General features: G+C 38.7%; 1 protein-coding gene across 1 annotated transcript in view; it reads left to right on the top strand.

Annotated features, from left to right (window-relative positions):
• The window catches only part of IQGAP2 (IQ motif containing GTPase activating protein 2), a gene marked incomplete in the record, with an annotated part of 4,327,392 nt that overhangs the window by 1,857,422 nt on the left and 2,450,674 nt on the right, over nucleotides 1-19,296 (top strand). The window contains 1 exon segment of the mRNA XM_044063965.1: nucleotides 3,055-3,233. Within this exon segment, the coding sequence (XP_043919900.1) occupies nucleotides 3,055-3,233 (179 nt within the window).

Raw genomic sequence — 19,296 nt, forward strand, 5'->3', positions numbered from 1 at the left:
GTTGTGATGTCCTAATAGATTGTGTACTGAAAGCCATAACAATGTGGCAAGACTGTTGCATTGGAGATTGTGCAAATATTATAATAATGAAGTAGCTGAAAAACATTGGAAGCATGAGCCACAAAGCATTATAGAAAATGATGAGGTTTATATCACATGGGATCACCCATTACCATCAGTTCAAAAAAATAGATGCGGGGAAACCAGGTATAATAATCTATGAAAAGAAAACAAAAGTACTGTAACACTGATCGCTGAAATTGCTACAATCTGTGACTACAGTGTCTTATGTGTAGAGAGGGACAAAGTCATAAAATACCAAGGATTTGCAGGCAGAACCAAAGGCAATATGGAAGAAAGATATCCAGACAGTTCTTGTAAAAAAGAATTTACAATCCTATGATGCATGTAACTCCATATGTGTGCAGAAGGAGTCAGTACTGGGCACATTGTGAGTGCTGCGAAGAGCACTTCTAGCTAACATCAAAGATTGAAACAATATTAATGCCATGAACTTTAATCTTACTTTGACTTAGGAGTGGGGTCCATTCATGTCATGGTATTAGAAACCCAAAAGACTTACAGAAAATAAAAAATAAAAATAAAAGGGAATATTGCAGATTTGCTGGCCAATAAATTTACGTTAAATTTCACCCCCCCCCCCCAGAAAATCCCCCCTACCATTTCTTTCTCAGCTGTCATTGAAGAACAGGTCTTCACTGCACTCACCAGAGCTAAAAACATTGCATCAGTGAGTCCTAATACTTTTCCAGGATGCCTCCTAAATAGTATTCAACCACAGGCTCCAGACCAGCATTATCCCTAGAGAATGGAGGACTGTAACAGTCATCCATCTACACAAAGGTGGATTATCAACAGACCCAGGGAACTACAGACCCACATGTTAGGTAAGTCTTATATGCAAGGCGGCCAAGGAAAGAATTGTTGTGGACCTGATAAAGACCTAGAAGATCTTCAAACATTGTGCCCATCCCAATTCGATTTCGTCAAAGACAGGTCATGCCTGCTAAACTTGGTGGACCTGTTTGAGAAGGTCACTAGAGCCATGAACAAGAGCAAAATGGTATGTACTGTCTCTCTTGATCTGGTAAAGGCATTTGTCAGGGTACCTCACTGATATACACAAACTCTCAAATGTAGGCATAACTCCCTGTTTTACCTGATGGATAGCCAAATCCTGACATGACACACAGAGTTAGTGTGTGGGAATCCACCTTCACCAAGAGCCCCGTTTTTACTGATGTCCCAGAGGGCCTGGTACTGAGACCACTCCTCTTTGGAATATACTTCTCTGAAGTCAAGGCAAATTTAGAGGGCCTTTAGCTGAGTACTGCAAGCTGGATGCAATCACTGAATTCCAACAAAGCTGTAGATATCCTCCAGGAAAGTTTGTTACAGCAAATAACTGGTGCCTGGACAGTGGCCTAAAACTGAATGCAAAAAAATGCATAATTATACCCTTTGGGAAGATGACCACCCTTGCAAATTACAACATTGCTAACAGTCCCCTAAGTAGACCCAGTGGTTAGGGACTTGGGAACTTAAATTGATAGCAATCTGAGCTTTGATTACCATGTAGCCATGTTAGTGCGAAAATCGTTCTACATGGTGCAACTTATAAGTAAGGGCACGGCATTCAGATTTAAGGAGATCATAGTACCACTCTATTCAGACCTCATACTAATAATCAAGTACAGTGCACCCTTTGGCGTGTACCTGACCTGTCATTTCCAGCAGCTGGAGCAGCCAGAAAGGTTCCTCACAAAAAGAATACAGAGTGTAAATAATGTCTTATGCGGACCACCTCAAAGCCCTGTTCCTATACTCAGTCTCTCCCAAATTACTAAGTGGCGATCTATGCCAAACCTAATAGGCATTCTCTAATCCAGCCCTGATGGTTCTGCTAGTCCTGTTTGTTTTGCGAATGTGTAGAATTTCATGATCTAAAAATCTAAACCTCATCTGTGATGTAAACAAAAGATGTTGGAGGAACAGACTCCCCATTCCTGTGAAACAGAGCTCTTTCCTAAGCCTATTCATAAGCAGTTTGGACCAACGGATGGGAAATTGTAAATTCACTCTGGCTTTGTCGCCTGTGGCCCTTATGGACAGGCAGTTTTAGATGCCCTAAGACACAGGTATATACCAAAGTCATTCTAGCACATGGGCGTTGATAATTGGGTAAACTGAATCATGAATGGTTAGGCTTAAAAAGGCTCTAGGACTATTAGCCTAGTAACCTCCTATGAACCTATAAGGGGTATAGCTCATCTTGACAGAGTGCCATCCGGGAAGTTTTTGCTTGATGCCTCTTGCTGTTTTTCTCCTTTTCTTCTGATAATTCTGTTGCTTGGAAATTTGTCTGAGGTGCAGATCTTATTTCAGGAATCTCCGTAGCACTCAATATTTCATAGAGGCTTCTGTAGCAGCAAGATAACCATTCTCCTTCCTTCTGTGTATTACATAAGGTGGCAAGAAAAGAAATATTGGGCTGATTGCTGACCCTCCTTACCTTTTCATTCTCACCTCTTTGGCTTCATTTATGGAAGAGAATGGGCTGTCACCTCCTTAATGGATTGTGACACTAATGGTGGTGGTGTCCCCTAAGAATACTACTTGAAGAAATGTTAACATGATGAGACACCTGCATCTAATTAGTGTTTTTGTTGTGATCTGTGTCATCAAGTATGCACTTGTTAAAAGTTATGTGGATTTTCTACATTATGGTTTTAAGGTTGTGTCTGCTTTGTTTCCATTCTAAAGTAGGTATGCATTTTCACTCTAATGGAGAAATTGGACCTTCTTTTCCTAAAATGTGTTGCCTTTGCTGGTTGTGGTTGCTCTGTGAGCTGCCGTAGAAAAGCAACTACAGATAAGCTTGCTGATCAGTGTTGCCATCAGCCAGTGAATTTTCTGTGCAGTTGATATGATAATCCCCTGTCATTAATACTTTATTATTTTAGATTTTTTGATATTACATGTAAATGACTAGCATTGTAAGAGGACATAATGAAGTAATTTTTTTTCTAACAGTGCATGCAGCTGTTATTGCCATCAATGAAGCTATAGACAGAGGACAGACAGATCAAACTATGACTGCTCTGAGAAATCCCAATGCTAAGCTAAAGAACATGGAAACCGATTTAGCACAAAATTATCAGAATCACCTCTCTCAGGAAAAGACAGAAAAGGAAAGGAATGCCAAAAACAAGGTATTTCAAAAAGTAATTTAAGCTATTAGGGCTTTTTGTTTCATTTCTTTGTAAATCTTATTTCTTTTTGCTTAATTTCCATTTTGATTTATATGTTACAGTACTGCACTTTGATTATGTGGAAGTCATTTAACTCTGGGCTTTGTATGTAATAAGTATGGCTGTCAGGCCCTGTAGTTCCCCAGATATTTTTTTATTCTCTTTTTGTACAAGGGTGCCTGCCAGTGTTGTCATCTTCCAGGCCTCCTAAATTTTTATGCTGTGACCGGTGATCTTTAGAAAATGTCTTTCTAGGGATCTGCCAGCATACTAGCCAGAGTTGAGGAGTCTGGGTGACAGTCCATCTGGTCTGTGTGCCTTTTTTGTGTTACATCAGCCATTTCTCACACCTATACTGCTTAATTCAGTGCTCTCCCTACTCTACTTTACCGCTTTTCTTCGATGGCATCCTTTCTTCCCTTTCATTCATGGAGACTGAGGCAGAATAGCCATGCAATGCCACTGCATTTTCTGTGTTCTGATTTCGCTCCCATTCTTGGTAAGCTTGGCCAGATCTGTTCCTGTTGTCTACTGTATATCCAGAAAGACTTTGCCTTTTCTTTGATGCCTTTTTTGAACTCCTTTTGCTTTGTACCTTTTTGCTGCTTGTAGATCAGTGTACATGTTCCTTTAAGAGCTATTCCAGTCAGTAAGCACGTGCATATAAGTACTGAGCACTTACAAGCAAGAGTGCCATTTTATAGTGAACAGCTGAGGTTTAGGCATGCATGTGTTATTATTCAGTTTGTTTAGTTTAATGTTACCGTTCTCCATACTGATGTGTGTATAATAAACTACTTAAATGAACACCCAGCCTCATCTTCTTATTGAATATACACAAGACGAGCGACTTGGTGTCAGAATGGGATTCAGAGTAAAAGTAATTCAAGACCATGAGACAGGCAGTTAAAACTGGAAGAATATACAGGACAGGATCATCCTTGCTCAAAAGACTCGCAAACACGTCAGAAAGACAAATCCAGGTACTAAAACTCATTTAAATGATTTTTTTACTCAACGAATATAAAACTAAGCATTAAAACTGTTTAAAATGACTTTCTAATTAAACAAAATCTTCAAAACTATGATATATTGATAAAAATACTCAAAATGCTTACAAAAGTGCTTGAAATAAAATCCGAATTGCATAAAATGTGTAAAAAAGGGAAAACAACTTAATTTTTTCGCTATGTGCTTCTTTTTTGTAGTAACTAAAACCAAGATATTCGAAGTTTGCAAAGTGTTCACAAGTATGTGCAGTATTACAGTACAGTTATTTTACAGAAATGGTCATTTCAATGAGTTTATGATGCAGCTGAATATTTTTTCATGTACCTGGTGTGTGTTTATGCATAATTGCAAGAGGATTTGTTGGCATGGCAGAAGGATTTTGCAGACTGCTCCACTTGTATTTGATAATCATGTTGCTGAAAACTGGAGTGTATTTGCTCAAGAATGCAATGTTTTCATGCAGGCTGTTTTTTCTGACAAAGGTGCATGTGCAAAGGCATTTATTTTGCTTAAATTAGCTGGTTCAGAAGCCATTGAAAAGGGAGCATTCATTGTATGTGTATGCAGGGGAGGGGGAAGACCGCCATATAGTGGTACCTGCTGAAACCTGGGAAGACCTTTGGTGCTTAAAATTTAAATTTAGAGAAATGTGTAACCCCGGGTGGCCACGGTGGTGCAGCAGTTAGTGTTGCCACCTCACAGCAAGAGGTGCCTTCTGTGCGGAGTCTGGATGTCTTCCCTGTGGTCACGTGGGTTTCCTCCGGGTGCTCCGGTTTCTTCCCACATCCCAAAGACTTGCTGTAGGTGGATTGGACACTCTAAATGGGCCCTAGGCATGAGTGTATGCGTGTGTGTGTGCCTTCTGCAGAAGGTTGGGCGCCGGGCTGGCAACTCGACACTGTAAAACTCCACTGCCAATCATAAGCGGACAGGTGATCTGCTGTGGCAACCCCTAACCGGGAAAAGCCGAAAGAAGAAGAGAGAAGTGTAACCCCCAAATGAATATTACAATGGAAATGCGCATTTTACACGAGATCAAAAGCCTGGTGAAACTTTGCAACATGTATAACTGACTTGAGAAACAAGGTAAACACTTGCAGATTTGGTGACCTAAGAGATAAGTTGATAAAAGACAGGCTTGTGTGTGGTATTAAAGATGATGCCGTGAGAACGATTTTGCTTTGAGACAGTGACTTAACTTTGAATAAAGCCGTAGAGATTTGTCAGATATATGAGCTCACAGAAAAGCACACGAATATGCTTACAAATGAGAAATGCATGCTTCCAGTATTAATGTTGATAGTATGCAGCATGCAGTTAAGATACAGGCTCAAGGGTGGGTCAGCTTCATTGAAACCCAAAGCCTTTCTAGCAAGTTCTAGGGCAACTCAAGTTAAACTCAGAGCATGCCAAGTGCAGCAGAGGAGTGAGTCAGCAAAACCTGTGGCAAGCCTCATAGTCAACTGTCGCAGTTGTAGGGGAGCTCACCGGCTCAAAGAAAAGTGCTTAGCTTTTGGTCAGCAGTGCCACACATGTAAAAAGTCAAATAATTTCAAAAGGTTCTGTAAATTAAAAGGGACACATTCTTTTATTAAAAGAGAGCATTCAAAGAAGCAAGTTAAATCAGCTAGAAAGCTGTGTCCGTACTTTTTATGTTGATGGTGTGTGAGCGCTTGGTGAAACAGTCAGTGCAGTAGAGTTGTGGGCAAAGAATGAATGTGTAGTATTCTGATTAATGGGAGACCTGTAGAGCTCAAAGTTGATACTGGTTTAAAGTGCGATGTTATGTCAGCAGAAATCTTTGCCAAAGTAAGTTCTGGTGGGAAACTTGATCTGGCAAAGTGTGTGAAGCTTGTTGTTTATGGTGGTGAAGAAATTCAAACCGAAGATTCAGCAGTGTTTTCATGTTACTCTACTGGAAACAGCTATGATTTGCAATTTTATGTAGGGAAGAGACATGTGCAGTCATTGTTAGGCCTCAGAGACAGCTTGAAAATGGGACTGCTTTCATTTAATGTAGAAGTCCATCATGTAATCCATGAAGTTAGACGCTGAAGTAAGCCCAGTCATCAGACCAGCAAGGAAAGTTCCGGTAGCCATGCAAAAGGCAGAGTCAAAGCTGAGCTAGACAGAATGGTGCATCTAGGACTAATTTGTCTAGTAGAACCACCAACTGAATGAGTGTCCTCCATAGTGGTAACTCATAAGAAAAGCTCAGGTGATATTAAAATTTGTATTGATCCAAGAGACTTGAACAAAGCACTAAAACAACCTTATCATCCAGTGCCTACAGTCAAAGAAGTTGCTGCTGTTATGCCAAATACCACAGTTTTTTCTGTCTTATATGCCAAAAGTTCATTTTGGTAAATTTTGCTTAATCGAAAATCTTCATTGCTAATGACTTTTTAGTACACCATTTGGAAGGTACAGATTTTTGAGAATGCCATTTGGGATAAATTCTGCCACTGAAGTCTTTCAGCATGCAATGGAGCAAAAATTTTCAGGCTATCCATGTCCTGTTGTAATAGATGATATTCTTGTAGCTACAAGAAGTTACTTATGTGGGTCACTTGTTTACCATTTCAGGCTTACGACCAGATCCTTCCAAGCAAACTGCAATTCTTGAGATGCCAGCTCCAGACAGTGTCACCTCCTTACAACATTTTCTTGGCATGGTCAACTATTTAGGCAAGATTATTCCAGATATGAGCGCACTTTCAGTACTGCTGAGAGAGCTGACATGCAAAGATGTAACTTGGTCCTGGTTGGAACAACACCAAAGAGCATTTGATGTCCAGAAACAGAGAATTGCTAGTCCACCCACTTTAATATATTATGATGCTTATAAACCAGTAACTCTTTCCTGTGATGCTTCAAAGTTTGGTCTTGGTGCAGTCATTTTTCAAGAGGGCAGACCAGTAGCCTATGCATTCAGAACTGTAACCCAAACTGAGTTGCAGTATGCTCAAATAGAGAAAGAGCTCTTGGCGATTGTATTTGCGTATTTGAGGTTCCTTGATTTTATTTATGGCCAACCTATTCAAATTTAGACTGACCACCAACCTTTGGTCACTATTTTGAAGAAGCCAACACACACAGCTCATGCAAGATTGCAATGCATGATGTTGAAATTGCAAAAGTACAATTTTTACGTGGTCTGCACAAAAGGCGATGATCTTTATCTTGCTGATACTTTATCCAGATCACCCAGAAAAAAACACTGAATAAGCATGAAAATGAGAAACTTTGATTTTGAAGTCATGGAAGTGAGCAGTTTTTCTTCCACACATCTTGATGAGCTTAGAACTCACACAGCTTCAGATCCAGTTTTACAGAAGCTCAACCACTTTATCAGTTGATGGCCATCAAAGCAGTCTTGTTAACCACTAGAAATGCAACAGTATTTTCCTTACAGAGATGAGATTTTGATGGAAGATATCACGAAAGGTCCAAAAGTGATTGTTCCAAAATCCTTGCAACAAGAGTATATTAGAATCTTGCATCATGGCCACAGAGGAACTGATTCTACCAAAAGAAGGGCAAGAGTACTAGTATTTTGGCCTTCTGTGTCAAAAGATATTGAGAAAGAACTCTCATCTTGTTCTGTTTGTAATAGTACTAAACTGCATCAACAAAAAGTACCACTTCAGCTAAGCCAGATTCCTGAAACTACCTTGGTTGACAGTAGCTACAGATATTTTCAAGCAGAATGGTCAACATTACTTGGTGTTAGTAGACTTTTACTCAGATTGGTTCAGGACTGACCTACTTCCTAATTTGACATCCAATACTGTTATTACTAAGTTGGAGACGTTTTTCTGTCCATGGTAGTCTGCACAAACTCATTTCTGACAATGGTGCACAGTTTACAAGTCAGCAGTTTGAGATTTGCTGAAATGTGGGACTTTGTTCATGCTACGAGTAGTCCTGAATACCCACAATCAAATGTCTTTGCAGAACATGCAGTTCAAAGGTCAAAACAACTGTTGGAAAACTCTAAACGTGACAATACTGATGTTTTTCTAAATCTCAGAAACATACCTCGCGACAGTATTCTTGGTTCATCTGCCCAGAGGTTAATGATAAGGCAAACCAGAACCACACTACCAATCTGTGAGAATTTTTTGGTTCCAAGTGCCAAAAACAACAAAGCAGTAAAAGCTCAACTCCTAAAGAAGTGTTTGTCCCAAAAGTCTTACTATGACAAAACCAGCAAACCTCTGAATCCATTAAAAGAAGGAGAGAGAGTGTAGATGCAGATGGCAAAAGGATTTGACCAAACAGGACTTGTTGAAACATTTGTGTGAGGAAATGAAATTATGTATCATTGAGTTGCAAGGCATGGAATTCAGGCAGAATCGGAAACATTTATTGCCAGTGTCCGAGGCAGTGTTACAGCATCTTGCCTGTAATAAAGACTCTAATTCTCAGAGTGATTTGTCCATTGTTTCTGTTCTAGAGAACATTTCATTGCCTGTACCTGTTCCTGAAAGTATCCCTGAAAGTCCTAGAGAAGAACATTCTCCAGTTACTGTCCCTGTTGCTAAGCCCAGTTCTATTTATTACATTATAAGGTCAGGTTGTATCTCAAGACCTACTCTCAAATACACAGCAACCTAGACATGATTGTTATTTGTATGTATCTGTATAATTTGTGTAAGAACCTTGTGTGTGTGGAAGATTTCTAATCCATATATATCTACTTAATCACTGAATATAAATCAAATCAGATAATGGTAGTAGAAGTAGCGAACGTAAACTCATCCCAAGTCCAGAAATATAATTTGAAGTACTGTGCAGAATTACTAAGTATTCAAAAGTAATCCAAGCAGGGTAGACTGTCTGTTTGCAGTCGCAAATCCTTTAAGTACACAGACAAGTGATCCAAGTAAAACTTGTTTGTGTACTTAAAAGGAATTTTGACTGGAAACAGACTGCCTACTTTGGATTACTTTTGAATACTTATACTATTTTTTATTATTTTTTTGACGCAGAAAAGTTTCTTACACTGTTTTATTTTTGTATCAACTATACTTGTTTAGTGGGTTGGTTGAGACTTCGGTGGTACCACAGAGATTCCAAACAGCAAAACAGACACCAATTGTACCACGGCTAGGAGATTTATTGTAGAAAAACACACAGGTAAGTGCTTTCAGGGATGCACCCCTTCATCAGACAGCTTGCAAAAAAACTCTCACTCCTTATATAGTATTAATCAAACACATGACACCAATTAAAACTTAAGGGGATAAACTTACATAGAAAATTATTTAAAAATTTAAAAATTTCCCAAAAAATGTTTTTAAGAAAAGATTTTTCGGTACAAACCTAAAACATATACATCACATCTAATACACATCAATAATATTTTATACTAAATAACTATATTTGAAAATTACAGTGCATAAATTGTGATGTATATAAACAAGAGACTTGTAGATATATAAATAGACTAAAAAATATATTGCTAAATGTTATTACGCATCTAATTTTGTGTGTGCATACACTTCAAAAATGCAAATAAATTAATTAGATCAAATAGGCTAAACTGCCTTATAATGGCGAAGACATAAAACTGTCAAAAGTAGACTTTTAAAATGTTAATCAATGTTTGAGTGGACGAGCTTTTAAAAAAGGTTTCAATGATATTATTCAAACCTGGAGGTTTATCCACATTATACAACATAATCCACTTTTGTTCTGCAGTCTCCATGTCATTGGATAAATTGCCCCCTCTCAATTTTTCAGGCAGAACCTGCAGAACAAGGAACTTAAAAAGATGGTCTTGTCCTTCACTCTTATTGTGCATAGCAGTGGCACTGCGCTCTTTACTATTTTTAATGTCCCTGTAGTGTTCCAATATTCTGTCTTTTAACCATCTGTTAGTCTTGCCTATATAGAAACTGAAACATACCATACAATAGGAAAGTTAAACCACATTGGACGTTGTGCAGTTAGCATATTGGCTACTATTAAAACTGAAACCTTTAAATGGATGTACAAAACTTCTGCCACTGTGAATATATTTACAAGCTGCACAGTCTCTACATACATATGTACCAAGTCTGTCAGATCTATTCAAAATAAGGGATGTGTCATTCTTCTAGCACAAATGACTTTTTAGTGTTCTATTATTCCTGAATGTAAATTTGGGCCTAGGCCCAATGATACCTTTTAAATTGTCAGTTGTGGAGAATACCCCAATTCAAAGGTTAATGACATTCTTAGGGTATTGTCACTATCACTATATTTGTGACTTAACCATGTTGTAGTTAATATTTTGGTTACTGGACTCCGTATTAACACATTCTTTAAAATAAGGTCTACACCTTCCATTTCTGTTGCTCCAACCTTCATCAATACATTTATTTATAGTCTGTGCATTGTACCCCCTCTCTAAAAATTCTATCTTCAGTTTATGTAGTGCACTAACTAGTTCATCATCATCCTTGAACAATCTCATGACCCTATAAACTTGACCTTTAGTTATGTTTTGCTTAGTATGGTTAGGATGCATACTAGTACTATGCAAGTAATTATTCTTCCTGACAGGTGTTCTATATAAACTGGTTTTAATACGATTCAAATAATCTATCCTTACCTTAATATCCAAAAAATCAATCTCATAGAAAGAATATTTAGACGTGAATCTAATAAACCTAGTTGTGCTATTCAAATAGGAAAGACAATCATTTAGAGTAGCCTCTGTGCCATGCCATAACATAAAAGTATCATCCACAAATCTAGTGTACCAGCTAATATACCTACTATATATAGCATTAGATAACACATGGGTTCTTTCCCATTGTACTAAGCAAAGGTTGACGTAGCTATTAGCACAAGCTGTGCCCATAACCACGCCCAACCCTCTGTAAATAGTACTCCTTGTGAAATATAAAGGCATTGTTGGTCAGTATAATATCCAACAATGCACAAATCAAATCACATTTGTTCCTAGTGTCATTTGCGTTAAGTAATTCCCTTATATTGTCGAAACCCCATTCATTGGGGATGACAGTAAACAATGACTCTACGTCCATTGTCACAAAAAACAGCAGGAAACATCATGCATATCAGCCCATTTCAATCTCAAAGTTTCCAGAAATGTTTTAGAATCTTTAAGTACACTATCGTATTCATTCAATAGTGAATGCAAATTTTTCTTGACAAAAATCGAGAAAGACTCTGTCACCCACCTTCTGCTGGATACAATAGGACGCATTGGTGGTGTGTGGAAATTTTTATGGATCTTAGGTAACCCATAGACCTCAGGAATGGTAGGACTACTCACAGTGAAACAAACAAGTGCTCATTAATCATACCTGTAATTAATAGGTCAAATATTAAAAATGAAACCTTATCGGCAATACTTTTCACAACCATGCATGAAACAGATTGATATGTTGCATCGTCGTTTAACAGTTTAAACATTTGTTCTAGGTATAACTCCTTATCTAAGACACAATCCCCCCTCCTTTATCTGCAGGCTGTATCTCGATGGAATTCAATTGTTTTAACTCATCTAAGGCCTTATATTCAGATTTACTTAGATTGTAAAAAATCTCGGAACTAATGCCAGCATTTAATGCCTCTCATCTGTTTGTCACATACATCGACAAACATATCTATTATGGCATTACTAGGGGGACTGTATGTGCTAGGCTTCTTGAAAATGTCATTGTTCATTTGAACATTGGTGCCAAACATAGTTTTCAGAGTTAAATTGCGACCAAACAATTTCAAGTCTTTCAGAAGTTTGCTTTCCTAGCTGGTACGAAACTTAGACCTTTGTTCAATAGTGTGGCCTGAGTTTCGGTAAGCAGTCGTCAGAGGGAGGATGTAGATCAGTGCGTGTATGTTCCTTTAAGAGCTATTCCAGTCAGTGAGCACATGCATACATGTATTGAACATGTACAAGCAAGAGTGCCATTTTATAGTGAGCAGCAGAGGTATAAGCATGTATCTGTGTAGTAGTCAGTTTAAGTTTAATGTTACCGTTCTCCATCCTGATGCGTTTGTGTGTAATAAACTACTTTAATAAACACCCAGCTCATTGTCTTATTGAATATACACAAGACGAGCAACACTGCCCTCACATTTTGTTTTATTCCTTCCCACTTCCTGTATGTGTTGTCATTTTTTGTATGTACGTACCTCACAATCATGTGCTACTACATTGGCCATCTCTTACTTTTCCATTCTTGCCTCTTACTTAGCCCTTTTCTTTTTCTCAGTTAGTTTGTTCAGAGCCTTAAATAGTCCTTCCCTGACCCATTTCCGTAGCTTGTCCTCTCCTATGTTTTGCCTGCATGAAAGAACAAAATGTAGGGACCTCACCAAAGGTCTGCTACACACACCTCACAGTCCAAATAAAATGTTGCAGACCACCACTGTGTTCCAAAATTTAATTAACATGACAGACATCCATAAAAATACAAAGTCGATGGATAAGATCAATGAATAAAATACCAAGAAGCTTCAGTAAAAACAATTGTCAAATCCGTAGCGCTTTCGGGTACTAACCGTTCAGATAAACCGACACTACTCGGGGGAAAATATTTAAACTATCTTGTATCCAATCATCTCTAATAACGCACCCGCCTATTTTTTAGAGCGGGTCTCATGGGGACTGCCTCATTGAGCCCTGGTGCTGTATGAGTCAACAACTCAATTATCCACTTTGTCTCCTCTAATTCAGTCTGTTGTTTCATATCCCCCCCCTCTCAAACTTCTATACATATTTCTAATGGCCTTAAATTTAAACCAATGCCCCTCATTCTGATCTATGTGCCTGAACAATGCATTATGTGGATTCTTTGTTCTAATGCAGGATAAATGCTGTAAAATTCTAACCTTAAACATACAGTTCGTTTTTCCTACATAAAACTCACACATTGTTGACATTCGGCTAAATAAATCAAATCTGTGGTTCTGCAAGTCACTCTGGCCTTAAAATTAAATTCTTTTGCTGTAACAGGACGTATAAAATCCACTGCTTTATTTATAACCTCACAAGCCTTACATGACCCACAAGGGACTGTCCCATCCTTATTCATAATTGGCCTCCATCTGGGTACTTGTTCTGTAGCCAAAATATCCTTAAGGTTTTTATTTCTCCTGAAACCAAACAAGGGAGCTTGCCCCAACATCCCACTCAATTTATCATCAGTACTTAAAATATTCCAATTGTTCCTAACTATTTCACAGACACCATGTATATTGTTGCTATATGTAAACATAATCCTAGTGTCATGTCTATCATTAACAGTGGCATGAGTAGTATCAGAACTGCCCTTTCCATTACGTGACCTCATCCAAGGACACATCCTACCCCTTTTGAATATCTCTCTCTGGTCAAGTGTCCCTCTACCCAATTCTTCATTATATTCCCTGTCTAAAAAATGTCCTTCCAAACTACAAACCTGTTCTTCAAAATTAGGATCCTCTGTACAAATCCTCAACACTCTACATAACTGTCCTTTCGCTATGTTACCAAATGTATATCTCCGATGCATACTGTCATAACTCAATAAGCTATTTTTCCAGCAGCTCTTTTTATACAGATTGGAAGAGAATCCCATTCTCTCCTGTGTCACTCTAACATCTAGAAAATATATTTCCTTTCTAGAATGTGTGACAGTGAAATGGAGAAATTAGGTGGTACTCTCTAAATATGCTATAAACTCATTAAGATCAGATTCATTACCCTTCCATAAGACAAAAACGTCATCTACGAAATGTCTATATAAGCTGATTTTGTCTTTCCAACCATTCTGTTCCCCTTCAACAAACCATCTCTCCCAATATGATAAGACCAAATTAGCATACGTATTAGCACAGGGGGGTGCCCATGGCTACCCCCCTGTGCTTGCCTGTAGGTGTCATTCAAACAAGCAAATATGTATTCCAGCACAAGGCTGAGCATCTGGGCTATCAATCTCAACTTAATTTCATCAGCCCCTAATTCCTGCAATAATACACAAACTGCATTGATACCATACTCTCATTACTGATAACAGTGAACAAATTGTTCACATCCAGTGTTACCATTACATACTCACATTCCAACCCCTCCATCTACCAAATCCCCCAGGGATGACAGAAAATTACCTGTATCTTTCAGTACCTCATCCATTGTATCTACATAGGGACTCATTACTCTCTGTAGCCAAATCGAGATGTTCTCTGTGACCCAGTTCCTGCCTGAAACTATGGGTCTAAGGGGGGGATTTTTCAAATCCTTATGTAATTTCGGAATGGCCTTGAATATTGGACCCACTTTTTTATCTATCCATAAAAACTGAAATAAATCTTCATCCATCAAGCCCTGTTTTAAACAGTTTATCATGAACTTTCTGAACAATATGGCCTACCATTAAGGGTGAAATAGAAACATATGTATTAACATCAGAAAGCAGCCCCTTTAACCTTTCATAATACGTATCCTTATCTAGGACAACCACGGGCCCCACCTTTATCGGCCTGTTTTATAATCAAATCTTTATTATTTTGTAAACAACCTAATGCATTGCGTTGTGATATAGTCAAGTTATAAAACTTTCTATTCCTATTATCATTCAAATAATGCATAATATCTTGTTCACAACATTTTATGAAAGTATGCATAGAGCTCGTAAAAGGAGGGGCAAAACCACTCGATTGTCTTAGCCCTACTATGGGCATAGAACTATTTCCAAACATTTGTCTTAACATTATATTCCTGCAAAAGAACATAAGATCCATTATAATTTCATTGAAACAACTCTCCCTACTTGGCAGGAAAGTCAGCCCCTTGTTCAGAACAAAAAAAACTGCTCGACTTTGTGTTTTTATGGATGTCTGTCATGTGAATTAAATTTATGAACACAGTGGTGGTCTGCAATGTTTTATTTATGTTTTGCCTGCAGTCATCAAACTCTGACTCTTTCCCCCAATTCACTCCAATCAGCTACTGAAAAATGCCACAGCATTGCATTGTATTATACTCAACATATACTAAAGCACATGATGGTATGATCACTTTGAGCTTTTGCTAGTTTCACCTTTATATCTGGTACTTCTTCACATTAGTTAAGACTATATTACTCCGCATTCTTTCCTTTCAGTTGCAGTCTCAGACAAGTTGGCTGAACTCTTAATATTCCATACTACCTTGTTACCTTCTATACCTGGACTGTCCTGAAGCTTTGCATGTCTCAGTCTGCTCCATGCAGTTTCAAACTCCCTTGAATATAACTCTTCCTCCAGCTCCACTGTATTTACCCACCTTGCTTTCATAGGTATGGGGGTTGATAATATCTGTCCAGCAGCACTCCTTGTATCCTCCCTATCTAGTTTAAACTGCTGTGGTGTTTACCTTAAATTCTGACCTGCCTATTTCTCCTTGCCCTCCTTCTGTGGGATGGTGCTTCTCTCTGCACTTCCACTTAATGCCTTCCATTATTTATCATGCTACCTTGTCTCCATTCCTTCCCTCTTTTCTGTTGCTGAGCAGCCTATACTCAGGCATCTTCATGCCCTTTCCACACTAGTCAGTGCTCCTTATTTCTGTGATCTATTCTCTATCTCTGACTGCAGTTCATCCTACTATCTACACAAACATCTAAATTATGTACTAATGTTGTACCACCATGCTCGGTCACAGTTTGTTCTTTTAAGTTCTGTGTCAGTTTTCTTTTTTGTCTACCATGTGTGCATTTGCTTTTTTCTACTTTGATATATTTTCCCTGTTCTACTTCAGTGTAAAACAGATTTCAGTATGTAAGCTTCCATCTCAGTTGAGCATTGCTTTCTCTTTCAGGCTAAGATGGAGCCTGTCCCAAACATAGAGCTAGTGTCTTTCTGCTAGATATCCCTCAGTCTTCTTACCAATCACTAACCCTTTTCTGCACCCACAGTTAATGGGTTTGCTGCCTAATATATTGCCGTTTTGGCATGCTGTCTACTGGAATAGCTAACACATTTGAGAAATGCATTTTGAGCCAGTGTTTTGGTATCCCTGCCATATCTTATTACACTTGTAACTGTCTTCTGGCAGGTTGTTGGTATATGCTTACACCATGATAAACCTCAGCCCTTCCCCCATTTGTTACTGAGTGTAAGCTCTGAAAGCTGTTATGATGTAACATGTTCTCCTCTTTGTGGAAAATTTTAACCCCTTTTGTGATAGAGTCTCCAGTTACAACAACATATGCTGTCCCCCACAGTGGCTGTGATGTTCATTTCCTGCTCCATATCACTACCTTGCCTGTCTACACACTTCATGTTTTTACTTCCTCTTTTCATTGCCTCCCTACCTGTGCTGCTCCTGATCCTTTTCCTGTATCCCATGTACCATTCCTATATGCTGTATCCAGTTTTATTCTCCTTTTGCCTTTTACCCATCTGAGTACCCTTCCCTGCCATTTGCCCTCATGCTTTCTGGTGTAGACTCCTGTATACTCACCTTTGGCTGTGCCTTTTAATCACTTCCCAGTAATCTCTGACCTATTCTTCCAGCTTGGCTTTATTCTTTTTGCCCTGCGTTTTAGTGTTTAGCATCCTACTTATTATTGTTATTATTCCTGTGGTAACAACAACATGCGTCTTCCTGCCCCCTGCTTTTCATCCCCCTACCTTTTCTTGTCTGCACCTTCATTTTAGTCATATTTTGTTGTTTCTTGCTAACTAGCCAACCCGCTATCATCTCTAGTTTATGTAGTCTTCATTGAAGCTCTGTCAGCTTCTGCAGACCCTGTATGCTTTACCACCCAAGAACTTCCTGAGCCATTGCCCTATCCACATATTGAGCAACATACTACATCTCCCTCTTTTTTTCATCCAGCATGTACTCTGCACTGCGCTTTTCATCCTGCATCATGTTCCACATCTTTGGATTACTGCGCTTAGCCAGTGTGACGTAAATGAAAGGCAGCAAGGAAATTAAGGATAGCAAGTAAGCAGTTAAGACTTCATGTAATGAGGAATGAAAAATACGCACTGGTATCTCTGTGGTTTAAATGAGGTCTAATACAGCATAAAAGCTAATAAATATCTGCTGAAATGTAAACAGGCTTATTATGAAAGACTTTTAGCACAGTAGGCTAATCAAAATTGTCAGTTGCAAATTTTCATAGTGAAATGACCATAAAACAGCCATGCACTGTGTAACATTTTAAGGTAGAAGAGTCCAGTCACTGAAGGAACAAGGAATCTACTGATTTAAGGATATGAATTTGTGTTTTGAGCGTGGGCTCGGGGTGGGGGGGGTCTGTGTATCATTGATAAATGTCAGAAGATGATGTTGTTCAGGTCTCCCTCCGTCAGGAATTATATCTTGCGCTTTTTGTGCCCATAAACAGAATATTTTTCTTTAAACAGCCCTGGAAGCATGTATAAAATTGATGTCTATTTATTTATGCCCTGAGTCTAATACAGTGAAGCTAGGAAATAAATACTGCAATTTTCTGAAATCAGCACCTTGTTTACCTTATCACTGCTGTAATATGATCATTGTGTATCCTACTCATTTTTTAACCTTTTCAATACTCTTAAAGAGGCATAAGACGGTGTAAGCAGCAGTTGGCTAAATAAAGTATTGTGGTGATATGCTTTCCTTTTCGTAGAAGTTGTTCCTGAAATTAAGATTGTATGAAGCATACCACTGTGTTTGTTCTACTGTGCCATCTTGCTTTGTTTATAGGTGACAAGGTTTCTACAGAGGCAACATTTTATATTTTTGATTAGCTGGAATGTAGTCCTTTGTTGTGTCCTTTGGAGCTGAGCTGCATCCGTGGCTTTGAAGCAGTGCTTTGGTTAAAGTCCGAGGTAAGCAAACGGACACCAGTTGAGAAAGCAAGAGAAGTCTGTTAGAACATAAGTTTGACCTTCTCAAAATTGCATTAATATAATCAAGCTAAGTAAACAACATGTAGTTACTGTGTAACATTTTCTAAGTAAATCAGTTGAGCTGATGATGTCCTTTACTTTCTTTCTCAACCCATGGGTTTGGATACAATCCTCAGACCCAACTTGGCCACATACTACAGACTTCAGATCCAGTTCTGGAGCTCCTCCCTCCTCCTTCTACCCATAACGCCCTATTTCTTCCCGATTACCTCAGATCTCTTTTGCTGCCATAGTGAACAGATGCAGGTTCCTCTCTTGTACTATTATAGTGGTTTTGTGAGTTAATTTATTTATCTTTTAAACTCATCTACAACCTTTGCCACCTCCCTGTTAGTGTTTTCACAGGTCGTTAGGAGTTTTAGATAATTTTTCTGATGGTGTCTTTTTCTCTTTACTACTGTTATGCTAAATAGTAAGTCTCTTGTTTCATCACTGGTATTTCTTCTCTCCGACGACTATTTTACCTATCAGGGTAACTCTGTGATCTACCATTGCTGGTAGTTAAAGTTCCTTTCTTTATTTTTACTTACTAGAGGTAGAGGAGGCTAGCAGAATCAGGATTTCAGGGATTCTTTTCCAGGCAGGCCCTTCCAGTGCTCCCTGAGGTGCTGTGCCCGACACTCCAACTCTAGATGCAGTAGGGGGACAATTGTCCTTGCACCCAGATGCCTGGGCAAATAATAACAAAAGATTCATGGGTGCTAAAAAATATCCAGAGGTTATTGCATACCATTTTTCCTATGCTCTTTCTCTAAAAGAAAGAAGCTTCCCACTGTTCCACCCAGTCAAAGGAAAGCAGCAGTACAACAAATCCAAAAGCTGCTAGAAAAACGAGTCATCCAAAAATCAAATCAGATAGGATTTGGAACTTATTCATACTTCTTTTTAGTGCCCAAGAAAAGAGAGGACCTCAGACCCATTTTGCAGCTAAGCAGTTTGAATTGGAATGTGAACTCAAAGTTCTGAATGGTCATGTTGTAGTCCATACTACCCTTTCTTCACAAGGACAGTTGGATGTGACGAATAGATTTTCAGGATGCATACTATCATATCAAAATAGACAGACGCTCCCAAAGACACTCATTACCAACTCAGATCCCTGCCCTTTGAATTCACCACAGCCCCA

Source organism: Protopterus annectens, chromosome 2.part2 (genome assembly GCF_019279795.1).
Source record: "Protopterus annectens isolate FY-2018-M chromosome 2.part2, PAN1.0, whole genome shotgun sequence".
NCBI lineage: Eukaryota > Metazoa > Chordata > Ceratodontiformes > Protopteridae > Protopterus > Protopterus annectens.